Here is a 20549-nt window from a genome sequence, read left to right as displayed (position 1 = left end):
AGGGAGGCGATAAAAAGATGGGAGAAGCGAGTAAATACATGGACAGTCGGACGGACGGACGGACAGATGGACTGCAGATGGATAAAGACATTAAGATGGAGAAATGAATGGATGGATGGATGAAAGACAGGCAGGAGGGAAGGAAGAAGAGCAGATTTTATGTTCACACTTAAAAAGAATAAAACTTCCGGTAAAGTCTTTGCGATGTTTCCCAGCAAGAGAATGTTTAAGTTTGCAAATAGCAATGATCTTACCACGAACTTTCAACTCGAACGAAATGGAGTCAACCAACATCGATTTATTTGTAAGAAGGTAAAAAGTGTACTTCCCAGCGTGTTTCGGTAAAACGTTCTTTATATCCAAAACTGTCCCGTTCACCCTCTCCTCAAGATGTTCACTTTTCGGCAAATATCTATAGTCACGTCCCCAGAAGTATTTCAGGTTATATAAGTCGCCGGCGCCGGTTAGCTGCACCTCGAAAGAAGTATTTCCACCGACACAGACGTCGGCAGAAAGATTCACAAATGAAATTTGGTACTTTCCTGCGGTGGTAAAACAATATTGATGAGTGTAAAGTATGATTTCAAAGCTGTTTCGCAGCGAACTTCACCTTTCAACTATAAGACAGATAACACACTTTGCTCTCATCAACTTAATGGCTATTACTGCATCCCTGTAAGGTTTTTAATGCTCCTTGCTATTTTTTGCAAGGGAGATAGGGGCTCATTTTGCCATACAATTGAACCTAACCCGGTCTACAAAACGTGATGTGCCGATGTTGAAAGATAAAATTCTAAAGAGAGTGGGAAATATGGCCTCATTACCATCTTATCACAGCTACAAGTCCTACTTATTTGATGATGAGCTAAGAAATAAAAAATGCTGATCGTTCCACTAGACAACAATAAATGAACCTGGAAAACATGGTTCAAAGCAAATTAATTTTTATCAACCCGTTCCTTGTCGACAAGCCCTTTCCCTAATCCCTACTAGATAAGAAGGGTGCATTTTATGCATAATATTCTAGATGCATCGATATAATCTTTTTATAGGAGAAAGGTGTAGGATTATGTCTCCATGACTGCAATCAAGTTAGTGTTATCATCTATGCTACTTATTTGCATAGCCAGAACAACCATCTCAATTGAGCATACTAAAAATAACAAACCTATTATCTCCAGATTAATCTCTTCAGTCAACTCGCCGCATTTGCTATCTTTAAGCACAACCTTGTATGAACCCTCCTGCTCCGGTTGAGCATCAGAAATTTGTAGCTCGGTTTTACTTGGAGTCACAAAAGTGTAATGAGGATCCCCGCCATCCACAAGTTTTCCATTATGCCTCCATGATAAAGAGCCCAAGTACGATTTCTTAACTTTCAAGGTGGTTGAAGCTGTTCGCATTATTCTTAAGGGACTCTGGCTGAGAACTTTTAAGTAGAGATCTGCAAAATACATTCACAAGAGCACTTTTCATTTCGTTTTGATGGTATTGGAGTTGTGCTATTTGATAACAAAAGATGAAAGTAATTCGGAAGATAAAAGACGTGCCATGTCTTTGTATAAATACCGATTATAGTCTTCGTGATATGCTCGTATGAGTAAAACACATCACTAAAGATGATCCTGAGTGTACCAAAGATCAATATTTGAGTTATTTTGTCCATGAAATGCATAAATTTTTCGCTTTCAACAGGATGAGATACAGAGTAGGAACAGCAAACAAAGGAGAAAAACGAGCAAAACCAAAAGAAAGGAAGGCGATAAAAAGATGGGAGAAGCGAGCGAATACATGAAAAATCGGAAAGACGGACAGACAGACGGACTGCAGATGGATAAAGACATTTAGAAGGAAAAATGAATGGATGGATGGATAAAAGACAGGAAGGAGGGAAGGAGGGAAGAAAGGAAGGAAGAAGAGAAGGTTTTGTGTACACAGTTAAAAAGAATAAAACTGCCGATAAAGTCTCTACGATGTTTCCCAGCAAGAGAATGTTTAAGTTTGCAAATAGCAATGATCTTACCACGAACTTTCAGTTCAAACGAAATGGAATCAACCAACATCGATTTTTTTGTAAGGAGGTAAAAAGTGTAATTTCCAGAATGTTTCGGTAAAGCGTTCTTTATATCCAAAACTGTCCCGTTCACCCTCTCCTCAAGATGTTCACTTTTCGGCAAATATCTATAGTCACGTCCCCAGAAGTATTTCAGGTTATATAAGTCGCCGGCGCCGATTAGCTGCACCTCGAAAGAAGTATTTCCACCGACACAGACGTCGGCAGAAAGATTCACAAATGAAATTTGGTACTTTCCTGCGGTGGTAAAACAACATTGATGAGTATAAAGTATAATTTCAAAGCTCTTTCGCAGCGAACTTCACCTCTCAACTATGAGACAGATAACACACTTTGCTCTCATCGACTTAATGACTATTACTGCATCCCTGTAAGGTTTTTGATGCTCCTTGCTGATAATTGCAATGGAGATAGGGGCTCATTTTGCCATTCAATTAAACCTAACTTGGTCTAAAAAACGTGGAGTGCCGATGTTGAAAGATAAAATTCTAAAGAGAGTGGGAAATATGGCCTCATTCCCATCTTATGACAGCTACAAGTCCTATTTATTTGATGATGGGCTAAGAAATAAAAATGCTGATGGTTCCACTAGAGAACAATGAATGAGCCAGGAAAACAACGTTCAAAGCAAATCCATTTTTATCAACCCGTTCCTTGGCGCTGCGCTAATCAAGCCCTTTCCCTAATCCCCACTAGATAAGAAGGGTGCATTTTATGCATAATATTCTAGATGCAGCGATATAATCTTTTTTATAGGAGAACGCTGTAGGATTATGTCTCCACGACTACAATCAAATTTGTGTTATCATCTATGCTACTTATTTGCATAGCCAGAACAACCATCTCAATTGAGCTTACTAAAAATCACAAACCTATTATCTCCAGATTAATCTCTTCAGTCAACTCGCCGCATTTGCTATCTTTAAGCACAACCTTGTATGAACCCTCCTGTTCCGGTTGAGCATCAGATATTTGTAGCTCGGTTTTACTTGGAGTCACAAAAGTGTAATGAGGATCCCCGCCATCCACAAGTTTTCCATTATGTCTCCATGATAAAGAGCCCAAGTATGATTTCTTAACTTTCAAGGTGGTTGAAGCTGTTCGCATTATTCTTAAGGGAGTCTGGCTGAGAACTTTTAAGTAGACATCTGCAAAATACATTCAGAAGAGCACTTTTCATTTCGTTTTGATGCTATTGGAGTTGTGCTATTTGATAACAAAAGATGAAAGTAATTCGGAAGTTGAAAGACGTGCCATGTCTTTGTATAAATACCTATTACAGTCTTCATGATATGGTGTTATGAGTGAAACACATCACTGAAGACGATCCCGAGTGTATCAAAGATCAATATTTGAATTATCTTGTCAATGTAATGCATAACTTTTTCGCTTTCTACGGGATGAGATACAGAGTAGGAACAGCAAACAAAGGAGCAAAACGAGCAAAAGTTAAGAAAGGGAGGCGATAAAAAGATGGGAGAAGCAAACGAATACATGGACAATCGGACGGACGGATAGACGGACCAACGGACTGACTGCAGATGGATAAAGACATTTAGATGGAAAAATGAATGGATGAATGGATAAAAGACAGGAAGGAGGAAAGGAGGGAAGGAAGGAAGGAAGAAGAGGAGATTTTATGTTCACACTTAAAAAGAATAAAACTGCCGGTAAAGTCTCTACGATGTTTCCCAGCAAGAGAATGTTTAAGTTTGTAAATAGCAATGATCTTACCACGAACTTTCAACTCAAAGGAAATGGAATCAACCAACATCGATTTTTTTGTAAGGAGGTAAAAAGTGTAATTTCCAGCGTGTTTCGGTAAAGCGTTCTTTATATCCAAAACTGTCCCGTTCACCCTCTCCTCAAGATGTTCACTTTTCTGCAAATATCTATAGTCACGTCCCCAGAAGTATTTCAGGTTATATAACTCGTCGGCGCCGATTAGCTGGATCTCGAAAGAAGTATTTCCACCGACACAGACGTCGGCAGAAAGATTCACAAATGAAATTTGGTACTTTCCTGCGGTGGTAAAACAACATTGATGAGTGTAAAGTATGATTTTAAAGCTGTTTCGCAATGAACTTCACCTTTCAACTATGAGACAGATAACACACTTTGCTCTCATCGACTTAATGACTATTACTGCATCCCTGTAAGGTTTTTGATGCTCCTTGCTGATATTTGCAATGGAGATAGGGGCTCATTTTGCCATTCAATTGAACCTAACCCGGTCTACAAAAAGTGGAGTGCCGATGTTGAAAGATAAAATTCTAAAGAGAGTAGGAAACATGGCCTCATTACCATCTTATGACAGCTACAAGTCCTATTTATTTGATGATGAGCTAAGAAATAAAAAATGCTGATCGTTCCACTAGACAACAATGAATGAACCAGGAAAACATCGTTCAAAGCGAATTCATTTTTATCAGCCCGTTCCTTGTCGACAAGCCCTTTCCCTAATCCCCACTAGATAAAAAGGGTGCATTTTATGCATAATATTCTAGATGCAGCGATATAATTTTTTTATAGGAGAAGGGTGTAGGATTATGTCTCCATGACTGCAATCAAGTTAGTGTTATCATCTATGCTACTTATTTGCATAGCCAGAACAACCATCTCAATTGAGCTTACTAAAAATCACAAACCTATTATCTCCAGATTAATCTCTTCAGTCAACTCGCCGCATTTGCTATCTTTAAGCACAACCTTGTATGAACCCTCCTGCTCCGGTTGAGCATCAGAAATTTGTAGCTCGGTTTTACTTGGAGTCACAAAAGTGTAATGAGGATCCCCGCCATCCACAAGTTTTCCATTATGTCTCCATGATAAAGAGCCCAAGTATGATTTCTTAACTTTCAAGGTGGTTGAAGCTGTTCGCATTATTCTTAAGGAAGTCTGGCTGAGAACTTTTAAATAGACATCTGCAAAATACATTCAGAAGAGCACTTTTCATTTCGTTTTGATGGTATTGCAGTTGTGCTATTTGATAACAAAAGATGAAAGTAATTCGGATGTTAAAAGACGTGCCATGTCTTTGTATAAATACCGATTATAGTCTTTTTGATATGTTGTTATGAGTGAAACACATCATTGAAGATGATCCCGAGTGTACCAAAGATCAATATCTGAATTATCTTGTCCATGAAATGCATAACTATTTTGCTTTCAACGGGATGAGATACAGAGTAGGAACAGCAAACAAAGGAGCAAAACGAGCAAAATTTAAGAAAAGGAGGCGATAAAAAGATAGGAGAGGCGAGGGAATACATGGACAGTCGGACGGACGGACGGACAGACGGACTGCAGATAGATGAAGATATTTAGATGGAAAAATGAATGGATGGATGGATTAAAGACAGGAAGGAGGGAAGGAAGGAAGGAAGAAGAGGAGATTTTATGTTCACAGCTAAAAAGAATAACACTGCCGGTAAAGTCTCTACGATGTTTCCCAGCAAGAGAACGTTTAAGTTTGCAAATAGCAATGATCTTACCACGAACTTTCAACTCAAAGGAAATGGAATCAACCAACATCGATTTTTTTGTAAGGAGGTAAAAAGTGTAATTTCCAGCGTGTTTCGGTAAAGCGTTCTTTATATCCAAAACTGTCCCGTTCACCCTCTCCTCAAGATGTTCACTTTTCTGCAAATATCTATAGTCACGTCCCCAGAAGTATTTCAGGTTATATAAGTCGTCGGCGCCGATTAGCTGGATCTCGAAAGAAGTATTTCCACCGACACAGACGTCGGCAGAAAGATTCACAAATGAAATTTGGTACTTTCCTGCGGTGGTAAAACAACATTGATGAGTGTAAAGCTGTTTCGCAGCGAACTTCACCTTTCAGCTATGAGACAGATAACACACTTTGCTCTCATCGACTAAATGACTATTACTGCATCCCTGTAAGGTTTTCGATGCTCCTTGCCGATATTTGCAATGGAGATAGGGGCTCATTTTGCCATTCAATTGAACCTAACCCGGTCTACAAGAGGTGAAGCGCTGATGTTGAAAGATCAAATTCTAAAGAGAGTGGGAAATATGGCCTCATTACCATCTTATCACAGCTACAAGTCCTATTTATTTGATAATGAGCGAAGAAATAAAAAATGCTGATCGTTCCACTAGACAACAATGAATGAGCCAGGAAAACATGGTTCAAAGCAAATTCATTTTTATCAACCCGTTCCTTGTCGACAAGCCCTTTCCCTAATCCCCACTAGATAAGAAGGGTGCATTTTATGCATAATACTCTACATGCAGCGGTATAATTTTTTTTATAGGAGAAGGGAATAGGATTATGTCTCCATGACTGCAATCAAGTTAGTGTTATCATCTATGCTACTTATTTGCATAGCCAGAACAACTATCTCAATTGAGCTTACTAAAACTCACAAACCTATTATCTCCAGATTAATCTCTTCAGTCAACTCGCCGCATTTGCTATCTTTAAGCACAACCTTGTATGAACCCTCCTGCTCCGGTTGAGCATCAGAAATTTGTAGCTCGGTTTTACTTGGAGTCACAAAAGTGTAATGAGGATCCCCGCCATCCATAAGTTTTCCATTATGTCTCCATGATAAAGAGCCCAAGTATGATTTCTCAACTTTCAAGGTGGTTGAAGCTGTTCGCATTATTCTTAAGGGAGTCTGGCTGAGAACTTTTAAGTAGAGATCTGCAAAATACATTCAGAAGAGCACTTTTCATTTCGTTTTGATGGTATTGGAGTTGCGCTATTTGATAACAAAAGATGAAAGTAATTCGGAAGTTAAAGACGTGCCATGTCTTTGTATAAATACCGATTATAGTCTTTATGATATGCTGTTATGAGTGAAACACATCACTAAAGATGATCCCGAGTGTATACAAGATCAATATTCGAATTATCTTGTCCATGAAATGCATACCTTTTTCGCTTTCAACGGGATGAGATACAGAGTAGGAACAGCAAACAAAGGAGGAAAACGAGCAAAAGCTAAGAAAAGGAGGCGATAAAAAGATGGGAGAAGCGAGCAAATACATGGACAATCGGACGGACGGATGGACGGACGGACAGATGGACTGCAGATGGATAAAGACATTAAGATGGAAAAATGAATGGATGGATGGATGAAAGACAGGAAAGAGGGAAGGAAGAAGAGGAGATTTTATGTTCACACTTAAAAAGAATAAAACTGCCGGTAAAGTCTTTGCGATGTTTCCCAGCAAGAGAATGTTTAAGTTTGCAAATAGCAATGATCTTACCACGAACTTTCAACTCGAACGAAATGGAGTCAACCAACATCGATTTATTTGTAAGAAGGTAAAAAGTGTACTTTCCAGCGTGTTTCGGTAAAGCGTTCTTTATATCCAAAACTGTCCCGTTCACCCTCTCCTCAAGATGTTCACTTTTCGGCAAATATCTATAGTCACGTCCCCAGAAGTATTTCAGGTTATATAAGTCGCCGGCGCCGATTAGCTGGATCTCGAAAGAAGTATTTCCACCGACACAGACGTCGGCAGAAAGATTCACAAATGAAATTTGGTACTTTCCTGCGGTGGTAAAACAATATTGATGAGTGTAAATTATGATTTCAAAGCTGTTTCGCAGCGAATTCACCTTTCAACTATGAGACAGATAACACACTTTGCTCTCATCGACTAAATGACTATTACTGCATCCCTGTAAGGTTTTTAATGCTCCTTGCTAATTTTTGCAATGGAGATAGGGGCTCATTTTGCCATACAATTGAACGTAACCCGGTCTACAAAACGTGGAGTGCCGATGTTGAAAGATAAAATTATAAGGAGAGTGGGAAATATGGCCTCATTCCCATCTTATGACAGCTACAAGTCCCATTTATTTGATGATGAGCTAAGAAATAAAAATGCTGATCGTTCCACTAGACAACAATGAATGAACCAGGAAAACATCGTTCAAAGGAAATTCATTTTTATCAACCCGTTTCTTGGCGCTGCGCTAAACAAGCCCTTTCCCTAATCCCCACTAGATAAGAAGGGTGCATTTTATGCATAATATTGTAGATGCAGCGGTATAATTTTTTTTATAGGAGAAGGGTGTAGGATTATGTCTCCATGACTGCAATCAAGTTAGTGTTATCATCTATGCTACTTATTTGCATAGCCAGAACAACCATCTCAACTGAGCTTACTAAAAATCACAAACCTATTATCTCCAGATTAATCTCTTCAGTCAACTCGCCGCATTTGCTATCTTTAAGCACAACCTTGTATGAACCCTCCTGCTCCGGTTGAGCATCAGAAATTTGTAGCTCGGTTTTACTTGGAGTCACAAAAGTGTAATGAGGATCCCCGCCATCCACAAGTTTTCCATTATGCCTCCATGATAAAGAGCCCAAGTATGATTTCTCAACTTTCAAGGTGGTTGAAGCTGTTCGCATTATTCTTAAGGGAGTCTGGCTGAGAACTTTTAAATAGACATCTGCAAAATACATTCAGAAGAGCACTTTTCATTTCGTTTTGATGGTATTGGAGTTGTGCTATTTGATAACAAAAGATGAAAGTAAAAAGATATCCCTAGGGAGGAAGGAAGGAACTGGAACGACCAGAGAGATCATTACAGTTCTAACTTTTTCTTGTAAAAGGGCACGGAACAGTAATCTTACCTCGGACTGTCAAACAGATGAATCCCCACGTAAGGATCTTATTATCCGACTTTCGTTGAAGTAAAGTAAAGTACCTCCCGGCATGAACAGGCAAGGCGTTAGATACATTAAGGTACATAGTGTTCGGTCCTTTACGATAATGCTCTCCGTTCACGATTCTCTTGCTCTTTTTTTTCCAAGTTACATAGACAGCATTAGGATCGCCATTAGTGATCCTGAACGCGAGAGTAGCGGTTTTACCACGACAAACTGTAACCCAACGCTCGACTGGTGAATATGAAAGGCATTCTCCTTCTATTAGAGAAAAAAAAAACAAATTCGTATATCATAGGATTCAAGCTTCTAGTTCTGGAGAAGAGTTATTCAAGCCTGAGACCATTTCTTTCATTCCTGAAAGTGAAAATGTTCTTTGTCTGTTTATTTTCTCTAACTGGTAATAGGGTTCTCTGTAGATGAAATTTTGGTGATAAGGTGAGTAATTGACATGCAAAAAGGGCACTAGGGCTTGTATTAATCGCAGCTGTTTTCAGTCTGTAACGGAATCGGGACTAATCATTGATTTGTCAGTGTTAGCTTTTGGTGTTTTAAAAAAATAATTACAGTTATGGCTTCTCCAAAATCATGTCTTTCTCAAACACTTTGCTGAGCTCTAACGACCATATTCACAGAGCTGCCGGATAAGCTATGAAAAGATTTCAATTTAAAAAGGTAAACTGGGACTTGGGAAAAACTTAGAGTCTCTGAAATGCAGCACAGCGGAAAAGAGATATTCAAATCATGTCATTGTCTTTACTTAGGAATAGCTGTCTTTACCACAGCTGCTACTAATTTTAGGTTTTTACTTTCAAAAGTTAATGAGAACTTCAGTTACTCGTTCTAATTTCTGTCCTTTTTCAACAAAGTCGTATAAACATAAACATAAACATACTTTATTTATTCCAGAAGCAGACTATGTTTTTACTTAAAGGAAAGGGAAAAGATGCTTCCAGAAAAAAAAGCTAAGAGGTTCTCCCTATGTGAAAACTCCCTAAAAAATAGGTCTAAATGAAAATAAAATACTTAGTTATGATTAAATATTTAAGTAAAATTTTAGCTGAGATTTAAAATGCTGAAGATTATCAGCGTCCACTATGTTTCTTGGTAATTCATTCCATAATTTAACAATCCTAATGAAAAGCGAATGTTTATAACAATTAAATCTTGCTGGTTTGACGTAAAGCTTGTACTGATGATTTGCTCTCGTACATCTAGTTGTAGCGAAATCAAGAGTCTCCAAATTCTAAATGGTAAAAACCAAAAACACTTTTATAACACTCAACTAAAGATAAATAAGTTTTACGGTCGGAGAGAGTGGGCCATTTTAGCAATTTGCATCGGTCTTCGTAGGACATGTCCCCTTTGCGTTGATTTAAAGCAAGTCTTGAAGCTCTTCACTGTACATTCTCAAGAGCATGGATGTCCTTGACGAGGTAAGGACACCAGACAGGTACCGCATATTCCGAAATTGGCCGTACAAGAGATTTGTAGAGCATAGAAAAAATATTTGCAGTAGCGGTGCCTATCGAGCGTTTAATAGAACCTAGGACTTTATTCGCTTTGTTTACAGTTATACCAATGTGGTTATATACTCCAAGAGAGGTCCTTAGTTATTAGAAGACCGAGATCTTTAAATTTATCTACGTCTTTCAAGGGCTGTCCTAAGAAATAATTGGTTACTGACTTATCACGTGAATGTGTAATTCGCATAGATTCACATTTATCCGCGTTAAAACGTAGTTGCCATTTACAAGCCCATTCGTTAATGTTGGTAAGATCTTCCTCTGTTATACAGCTATGTAAAGAGAAGTGTTTCTTACCTTGACACAAAAGAAGAAAAATGAACAACACAAACGTCTTGAAAAACAAATCCATAGTCATCAATAACTTGATCGCTTCTGCGCTGCACAAGTTTTTCTTCAAATCCTTTCAAAAGTATGATTATGATGCAATTTAGAATGTTTTGCGCGCGCAACAGCACGAATTGCTGAGCTTCAGATTTGTAATTCGTATAGGTAATCATATGATTTCGAGTTCAATTTGGAATAAATAAGCACGAGTAAATTTTTTCAAAGACTAACAACATTTCATGAGACCGGAGGGCGAGTGCAATTTGTGGTCTTTGAAAAAATTTACAAGTGCTTATTTATTCCAACTTGGGCGAGAAAATCCTGTGATTATGTATTAATAATATACATGAAAAAATACGAGGTAGCTTAGCTACTCAGAAGAAAAGCGCGCGCATCAGGTGCAAAAATAATTTATTCAAACCCTCCAAGTGACATTGACCTTGACATTGACCAATCATTGGGACCAATCAAAATGTCTGGTTTGTTTCTTTCTTTGCACAGAATTAACCCTCTACTGCACTGAATTAACTGAAAACTGCAATCATATTAACCAATCAAAACTGAGAAACTTCTTCATGTACATTATTAGGGAATGAATCAGTACGAGTGCTGATCTAACCCAGCGATAAAAACACATGTGCTTACGTGTTTTAAATAATCTAAATGAAAATTTCTGACTCTGGTTTCCTCTTGGTCGTGGCTCACTGGTTCGGTCACTTGCCTTTATGTTGTTGCCGGGAAAGTCGGGGTTTTCACCCAAGATTTCGTTTCAAGCTTTTAAACCTTTTGTCAGGAATAATCGAGCGTTTGCACTGGTTCTCAGTTAGGTATCAGTTATCAAATAGTAGTAAGCAGCACATAAAGGCTATCAAGCGCCAGGAATCTAATCCCTGTCTCGATAGGAAATGTGCAGAAATGCATGCAGGAACGAAAATGGCGAGATTTCTTCAAAATCGACAAATCCGCAAAGCTGATTTCGCTTCGACGTATTTGACTAAATTCGTCAAAATAGTCAATTCCGCGAAGCTGATTTCGCTTTGACCAGTTTAACAGAATTTTTCAAAATCGTCAAATCCAGGAACATTTACTCGACGATTTTGACAAAATTTCGCTATTTTCGTTTCTGTGTGCATTTCTGCACATAGTGGTCTTACGAGCTCTTGTATAAATTGTTTAAAGCCTCCAGTTCCGACTTGCTGTTTTTTTTAGGAAGCCATAGACTCCCCAACGTTTAGCCAGTTGTTAGTTTCCTTTTGTTAGGTTTTTTTTGTTTAAAGTACTCTCCTTCAAACTCTGAATTAAAACGTTTTTACTTCCTCCAAATCTGTCCGCCTTTTTGTTTTGGCGCGCCTTTGCGGATTTCCTGTCAATCAATTTATTTCAACTTTCCACACTCACTTTCGATACTAGATAGAATAAATTGACATGTTCCCAACCGATGAATATACTGAAATTTTCGCATTCATATTAATAAAGAGTAAATGTTATCTGAGACGTAAATACAAATCGCGCTTGCGTTTTTCCAGATCTAGCCCGCAATAAAGATGACTGTTTTCGGGTCGGTGCAAAGTGATTGGACCTCGAACGGATACGGCATCCCTTAAAGGAAAATTTCGACACTGTTTTTATGAAGAAGGTATTCCTCAATTGATAATCACAAATTGATTTTAGTGCGAATACATTATAAATGACTTTCAAACCAATACCGGGCAATAATCATGTAACTATTGAGTTAACATCACATTAATTTAAATTCTGTGGAAGCTGGAAGGATATCATAGAAATTTCGAGAAATAGCCTGAAAACAGATTTGAGTAATGGCGTATTAGTTGTCGTCAACAGTTTATTAAGATCGTGATATGATTTAATAAGACGGTTAGCTGGATACAGAAATGTTTAAACTTTCCATTTAACTGGTAAAGCGGAATAAAACCATTTACCACTTCTATTAACGGTTCATTTGGCCGTTTGCACGTACCGCTGTTCATTCATCAAGCAGTAGCTATATGGATATTGGGTAGAAAAGAGTAGCACTGAGACGAAGACTAACTGGGGTTCATGGTCAGACCACTTTCTTCATGTAGGTATGGGATTACTGATTTCGAATGATTTCGGGCGTAAGTTTAGATGAATAGCACGAGTAATTCGATTTAATTTGTGACCTGTTGACTATTTGGGTTACACGAGAAATGTCAGAAATGCTGTTGATTATTAACTACTCACATAATAACCGAGAGTAAAGTCGTAATGGAACAACCCAAACTGAGGCCATGCCGTGTTGACATAGCAATAGCTTACTGTATTCCCTGGAATAAACGTCCACACTCGTAAAAGCCAGCGCCCTCTCCCGAATAAGCGCCTACCGGGCCAGCCCCCTGAGGTAAGCGCCTCCTCCGAATAACCGCCCCCACCATCTCCTCCCTTAAATTCTTAAATAGTAGGGATACAAGCAAAACCTGTTTCCAATACTACTTAATTGATACCTTTTTAAGCTTCAATTACGGTCGAATCAGCAAAGTAGAATAGTTTCTTTTCCGTTCCAGTCATTTGTATCTCAATGTGAGTTGCAGAATCTCCTCACACGTGAAATCTGTTCTTTAATTTTTTTTTCTAATTCTCCGCTAACTTAATAAGCGTCACCATCGTTTAAGCGCTCTCCTTCCAATAGGCGCCCGCCCTCTGTTCGAGTCTTTGTTTAGTTGCGATGAAATCACTCGACCCAAAAAACCAAGTCTTGTTTGATATCTACCACCATGCGTTACATCAAATGACTCGTTTTACAAAATGCCCCGTCCCTTAAGTTTGACACTCAAACGGGGCAACTGGCAAACAATGCCCATCATTACACCCTTGACCATTTCACTCCCAAGAAATAATTACAAATTCTCCTTACTGTCTGTCTTACAATTCTTATGACGCTAGTTTGGAGAATTTGGTATTGGATCAACTGAAAATCCCCTCATTTTCTTTTTTTCGTTATTCTCATTTCCTGTAGAAATTCTGTCTTGGTCGCTCATGGGAATTAAAGGGTTCAGCCGAATTCTTGAATAAGCGCCCTGGCACTTATTCGAGGAAATGCGGGACATGTAGTCGAGCAAAGTTATTGATAACAACTGCTGTCCTAACTATTTTTTGTTATTTTCTGGTGAGGATGCGTGCCGAATCTGCCTTTGATCATCAGAGCGCGCGTTACATCAGCCACCAGTGCAGTGCACTTAGGTGGCACGGAAAGCCGTAAAAATCTTGAACAAAAGCTCATCTTTCAAACCGGAAGTGTAAATCCCACAGGGATCAACGAACGCTTTTCATTCCACTAATTTATTCCTGTTTTTCTCGTTGCCATGTTCCCACCAATAACGTAGCTCCATTGTCTGCCTTTAAAAGCACACACAACCCACAATTCCTCTATTCGCTGCGACGAAGTGCTAACGCTCGAAACGTCAGCTGTTGTAATCATTACGGTGGCCAGTTTACCATTTCAACTTTGTTGATATATTAAAATTATTTCGTTACTCCCACCGACGCAGCCCCAAAAAATTTCTTTCGAAACTATCAGCCTTTATTCAAATATATATTTAATTTTATCTTACTAAATTCACTTTGTTTCTTAATCACCGCACTGTTTAAGCTTTCTCCACAAGGATTATTTGACATCAGGTTCACAGCCAATCAGCTTGCTGAAAACCCTGCATACTAGAATTCTGGCATTCATGTTTGTCAAAATAGGTGAAATAGCTTTTCACAATTTTCTCCTGACAAATCACACCAAACTCATTCACATTTTAAGTAATATTTATTACCTTTTTTCCTCGATTCAAAGTCTTAAAAAGACTATAAAACGAAAATGAAGCTTAGAAGGGTGTTAGAGCTTGAAGCTACTGATTTATAAATTTACATGATAAATATTCTACAACCTAAACAAGTTCTTCGAAGTCGCTCTAATAATTAGCATCACTTGCATCAGTGAGAGCATCTGTGAATCCAAAGTTAACTCAGCGGTGATACTGGTGGACTGCGCAAGCCCAAACTAAAGGATTTGGGATGACTTGAGGTGACAAGTTGTACTGACGTGTCAATAGTTGAGTAATTTTCGTCTGTCCCAACAAGGGCTGCATAGATGACTTCATTTTCAACGGTGTAGCAAGGATCGTTTAACGCAACATGTTGGACAGTGCGTTTATTCTCTGTGGGTCTTTCACCTTTCTCGGGGCTGGTTGTGCTGAAAACGATAGATTGAACAAATACTCTTTTACCCTAAGGTCAAAGTATGAATAAATATAAGAAAAATGGCAACGTTTATCCTTTTTGCAATTTCTAAAGCCTCACGAAAGCAAAGTTCGCCTACTTAAGGATTACTCCCATGTACAGGACAATACACATTATCGGCGTGTAATGGATGCCTTTCTTTTAATTTTGTTGCCTCCTTATTCGGATACCATCTTAACACAGATGAATTTGAAGTAATTTTGCAAAATATTGAGGGAAGCGTTTGGTAGAAAGAGATCAAGAAGGGCACTTTGAGAAAAATATGTCTATAAGAATACAAGACACTGATCCAGGCTAAAGATATGTCACTTGACGAACTACCACTATAGAGAAATCATGACAACCAATCAGGCTGTCGCATTGAGAAAAAGCATATATCGCACACTCAAAATTGGGCAGTAGTAAAGTTAACCCCTCCCCTCCCCCCGAGAAGTGAAACAAGAATTGACGTAAAGAAAAGTAAACGAGAGTGGTACTCACGCGTAAGTCTCAATCTTTACTTACCTTTTTTCCTCCCTTTCATTTTCTTCTTTCATTTTTCTACAAAGGTAAATGATAAACACAATGATTATTAATGTCTGAGAGTAAAGGAAAATTGAACTTTGTGATGAACTGATCATGTTATTACGTAAGGATTAGGGCTGCACACAAATTAGGAAAGTGAGATAGCAGAAGAATTCCAGAAATGGAAGAAGTTTTTTTTCCCGTACTAACTTCAAGATGGGGTATCCTACTTTTAAGCCTTTATACCCTTACATCAGTGTACATATTCTCCAGACAGTTCTCATTCTATTTCCTATGGTACTGACATGGAAAATTTGTTTGACAATACGGAACTTCGTAAATTGGTAATCAATTCCTTTTATTTACGTTTGAATCAAGGAAAATATTGTAACGACAAGTTTGTATTGACCCAGGTCACAGTGGTGAAAAAAACCTTGACATTTATCGTAAATCACACACTTACCTTTTCTTCGTATCTCCCTTCCAACAGAGGCAAGAAATAAACACAAGGACTATCAGAACGAGTCCCCCAAGAACAGCAGGTGCAACGTGCCACTCGCCTGTAAAATTTCCACTTAACACTTTCAAGTATTTCTTGTCAACGATTCCGAAGAACTTGGAATCCTTGTAGTCTGTTGAATCGGTGGAGTAGATCACAGTGGCTTTTATAAGTTTTGGCAAACAAAGGTATCTTTTCTACAGTAACGTAAAATTGTCTGAAAATATCAGGCTTTCCGTTTTGTCGCGGGTGTGGGACAAATATTAACTATGAGTTCCTCAAGAGATATGAAACCCAAACACCTTCAGATTACGCGCTCTGATGATCTACATCTGAGCAACGTGGCGAGGTGGTGTATTTTCTGCAGCGTTGCCTATCAATGATCGGTGACCGTATCTAGCTTGCTTCCAAAGGAAAATTTTAATAGGCCACTATTATTAATCGTCTTGAGAGCCATTGCTGCATAGTAATGTCTCTGTCGCTCTCAACCTCTTCGAGAGTCCTTTAAACGCCTAGAGAATAATGAAATGCCAAGATACACTGAGCAATACAAATTTCTCGTCGTAAGATGAACTTTTTTTGTGAGATCGGTCCTCGCAAGTCGCACAAATGAAAACTTCTTGAATTTTCTTCGATTATTACAATGAAAAAAGGAGTCTTAAAAGACTTCTTTGGAAGCAGTGTCTACGAAGCAATATTTTTGTCGAAGGGTTGGACAAGTACTACTTGATTTGTATCACTCATTGTTACAAGCACTTAACTTTACATAAGTTTGCTACTTTGTAAGAATAATCGTTAAGTCCGCAAGTGTCTAGATTTACAATGCCGTGAGTTTTAATATCAAGAGATTTATTGTTGTCAATATCTATCAGTATTTTTATTAGTTAAAAGCACGCAGCTTATTCTAAGTGATACCTTTTTCCGTCTCCTCAAATCTGCAGACAGGCGTTATACATGTACACTTAGTATCGTCATCATTCCAACAGATAATAGCTTATTTGGACAATGAAGACGTGATATCATGCCTTGGATTAAGTCACCAAATAGTACTGATTATGTAATCCTAGGTTCTAAAAAGGTTAATGATGCCCGTAAAGGATTTTTCGGATATTTTAAAACAAAATTCAATTTCGACCTTTGCCTTTGGAACTTAATCGAAACGAGACAACACGCACGTAGTCTAAAACAACTTTTGAAAAGCAAGACCAGAAGAAAAGAAAAACACAAACCTGATATCCGCACTTCGATTACTTTACGTAACTCGCACGTGCTAACTTTGAGTATAACTTCGTACGTTCCCGCTTGGTCTGCGCTTGCATCAGAAATTTCCAGCTCGGTTTTATCAGCGTTCGAAAAGGCGTAGTGAGGTTCCAGCCCTTGTAACATCTCTTCATTATGTTTCCAGAGTAAACTGCCTTCCAAAGATTTTTCAACTTTCAAACTGGCATTACCACCACTGGAAATTTCAACAGGACTTTTAACCAAAGCTTTAAGATTGACATCTGCAAGGTAGATTCCAATATCAATTTCTAAGGGATTATGTGGGCAGGAGAAATTTGTTTTTGGGTCTTTAATCCTGTACACCCTTTGCAGCCCGGGTTTGCCAACCTTCACCTTCCCGCCAAAAAAATAACACTTGGTCTCAGCTTCCAAAACTAAAACTGTGTTGGACTGAACGCTCATGTATAAATTAGTCTACGATAGAACAACAAGAACACTTAGTAAACAGAATTGGAAGAAGGAGAGAAGAAACTGAATGAGGGAACAAAGAGAGGAAAAGAAAAAACAAACAAATAAAAAAGGAACGAGCGAACAGAGGACTTTCAAAAGTTTCAAAGAGAAAGTTCACGCGGGAAATTCAAATTGAGATATTGTACGTTGTTACTAAATAAACATAATCTCACCGAGAACTTTCAATTTGAAACGAAAGATATCATTGTACTGTTGATGATTAGGCATCAGAGCTTGAACGGTGTAATTTCCAGAATGAGAAGGTGAAGTGTTGCTTATTTCAAGAGCTGTATGATTCATATTGTTGGTAATGGTGAAATGTTGATCATCTGCGAGGGGCCCTTCGTCATTGGACCATGATATCTGAAGACTATCTAAGTTGGTGACAATCTCCGCTTCCATAGAAATCCTATCACCCGTACAAACTTCAGCTTCAGCTTTGACCGGCAAAATCTGAATGATGACTGTGGAGGTAGAAAAAATAGACGCACGCTAAATCACTACTGTTTCATCCTAGTTTTAAAAGTTTGACTCTTTCTTGGCGTATGCTTTGTTGTTTTCTCGAGACCTTTCAACCAGTGAAAGGTCCTCAAAAGCGATAGAGTACAGCGGAATGTCGTAACGAACTTCATGTAGATTGTGCTGGACACGCAACTAATTTTGAGAATCACTCTTCTCTCCTTGGTTATGGTCTGATGCTGTGAACACAAAGTAATCGATGTGTTGTTAGGCGACGACTAACGATTTCGAAACGATACTCTGCAAGTATCATCATTAATTGGTAATGTTGCGTCGTGCACCCCGTGGCAAAACCAAGAAAAACGATACAAACCTACTATTTGCACATCAAATTTTTTACGTATCTCACATCCATCCTCTGTGAGGAAAACCTCGTAAATTCCCGCTTGTTCCAGGCCTGCATCCGAAATTCTCAAATCGGTTTTAATGCCGTTGACAAAGTTGACGTGAGGTTCCATCCCTTGCACCATTTGTCCATTATGAGTCCACAGTAAACTACCTTTCAAGGATTTATTAACTTTCAAGATGGTATCATCACCAAGGCTTATTTCAATGGGACTTTCAACCAGAGCGTCAAGATAGACGTCTACGAAATGGAGGCAAAAGAACAAGTGAATGGAGGAATACCTGAAGTTGTTACATAGCTGGCAGCGCCTGTGGGCGAGATAAACAAATGCTGTCTTCTGATTGGCTACCCGAGCGCGCAAGATTGGCCCTTCTTACCCGCTCGCCCGGGTTACCCACTTTGATTCAATGCAACCCAGAGAAATTGTAGCTTTGAGCTACTACTAATTTTAATTCAACTGAGATTTTCTACGTTTATTGATCATCATTGTAATCTTATCAAATCAAGTTAATTTTCACTTGGTCAAATGAAAAAGGAGCAAGGCCATATCAGTTGGCTTTACTTCCAAGCGCTCGAAAATAAACAAGTTAGCCTTGATTTTCAATATAGCCATATCTTTTTGCTATTTTATAAATTATTTTATTGATCAGGCTTTTTTTGCTTCTTTTATAGAACTCGACTTCGACTCGGCCATTAAAATGCAAAAGAAATAGCTCGCCCAAAATTCAGCCCTCGCGGCTAACGTAACGCATATTCTTTTTAACACACCAAAAATAACACCATGCGATGATAAAAAGTTTAAAACAATGTTTACATCAGCACATTTCAGTTGTTCTATGAATAAATATTGAATAAAGTCAATCTTACCTTGAGCCTTCAAATTGAAGACAACGTTATCCCAAAGGTCGGAGTTGGGGTCTTGGACACTAAGGAGGTAATCTGAAGATAGAGATGGTAATGTGTTGCGTATGTGTAGAGATGAGTAGGTCAAATTCGTGAACATAGTGAAATGCTCATCATTTTTGCTGAGATGTAGTACACCTTCTGGAGGCATCTGGAACCAATATATATTCAGAATATCTAAACTGCTGAGAATGCCCGCTTGAAAAGTAACGTTATCACCAGAACAGACATTAGCTTTAGCTTTGCCTGGTAAGATCTCGATGTTACCTGCAGTGATAGAATAACAATAAACTGTCAGTTCGATTGACGGTGTGTTTAAAGATGATGGTCTGTAGTCGTGAACGGCTTGGGCTTTGAGTTTTAGCACTGGCAGGCCGGAGAGTGATCTGCAATAGACATGTAAGCAGCTCTGATGATCACGGACGTTTTGAACACTTGGTTTCTTGCTCACTCTGTGCTGCAGAAATCATGGACACACCGACAGAGAGAAATCTATTTTACAGAAAGCGATCACAGAAAACGTTTGACATTAAGACTACAAGATTTACGTTTATTTATCGTGGAACGAAAGACTTAAGTGCCAGCAAATATTAGGTAATTATAACTATTGAGAAAAACGCGCTAGCTCGGATACAGCACATTGCATACTGTGTGATTTCGACCCAAAACAAGCCACCCAAAAGTGAAAATCCAATGCGTAGCAGAGAAATAATCAGGTGGTCAATTCCCGTTATTGATTCAGCTGACTTCGCTGTTCTTATCGATCTCTTTACGTTTTTACAAGGTTAAACATGGATTTCAAAGAAGCAGTTTCGATTCCTTGCTTCGGTCACGAATACCATATTATCCAAGACCCAAGCACACAAAGTTTTCCCTTACCTCTGGACAAAACAACTACAGCGAGTAGCTGAAGTATTTTACAAAAATCATGCATAATTAACGACTCATCCAACTACCGGCACAGTTTTTCAAAAATTCGTTCTAAAGGTGGTTATGATGTAACAAAATTATATTTATACAACGCGCGCGCTTACGAATAATAATTTTCCCCGCAAGGATTTAAACCCCAGTCAGATCCCGTTTTGCTGTTTGAGGCCCTCTAAGGGAGTGGCAGGGAACTTATTGGCAATCCAGGCCATTTACCTAGTTCTCATAAGACAAGCGTCAAGCATAGTGCGTGGTAATTTACCGCTATTTT

General features: G+C 38.6%; 1 protein-coding gene across 1 annotated transcript in view; it reads right to left on the bottom strand.

The window, feature by feature from the left end:
- The window catches only part of LOC148741706 (hemicentin-1-like), a 61888-nt gene extending 41393 nt beyond the window's left edge, over positions 1-20495 (bottom strand). The window contains exons 1-15 of the mRNA XM_088744487.1: positions 19316-20495; positions 18416-18688; positions 17757-18047; positions 17082-17354; positions 8698-8991; positions 8238-8513; positions 7316-7603; positions 6471-6746; positions 5569-5856; positions 4723-4998; positions 3809-4096; positions 2947-3222; positions 2024-2311; positions 1169-1444; positions 255-542 (exon numbers count right to left, since the gene is read on the bottom strand). Of these exons, the coding sequence (XP_088600613.1) occupies positions 255-542; positions 1169-1444; positions 2024-2311; positions 2947-3222; positions 3809-4096; positions 4723-4998; positions 5569-5856; positions 6471-6746; positions 7316-7603; positions 8238-8513; positions 8698-8991; positions 17082-17354; positions 17757-18047; positions 18416-18688; positions 19316-19502 (4138 nt within the window). The 5' untranslated portion in view covers positions 19503-20495. The remainder of the gene's footprint in view (positions 1-254; positions 543-1168; positions 1445-2023; positions 2312-2946; positions 3223-3808; positions 4097-4722; positions 4999-5568; positions 5857-6470; positions 6747-7315; positions 7604-8237; positions 8514-8697; positions 8992-17081; positions 17355-17756; positions 18048-18415; positions 18689-19315) is intronic.
- Between the last annotated feature and the right edge of the window lie 54 nt (positions 20496-20549).

Source organism: Stylophora pistillata, chromosome 1, assembly GCF_964205215.1.
Source record: "Stylophora pistillata chromosome 1, jaStyPist1.2, whole genome shotgun sequence".
NCBI lineage: Eukaryota > Metazoa > Cnidaria > Anthozoa > Scleractinia > Pocilloporidae > Stylophora > Stylophora pistillata.
This window is presented reverse-complemented; position numbering and strand designations above follow the sequence as displayed.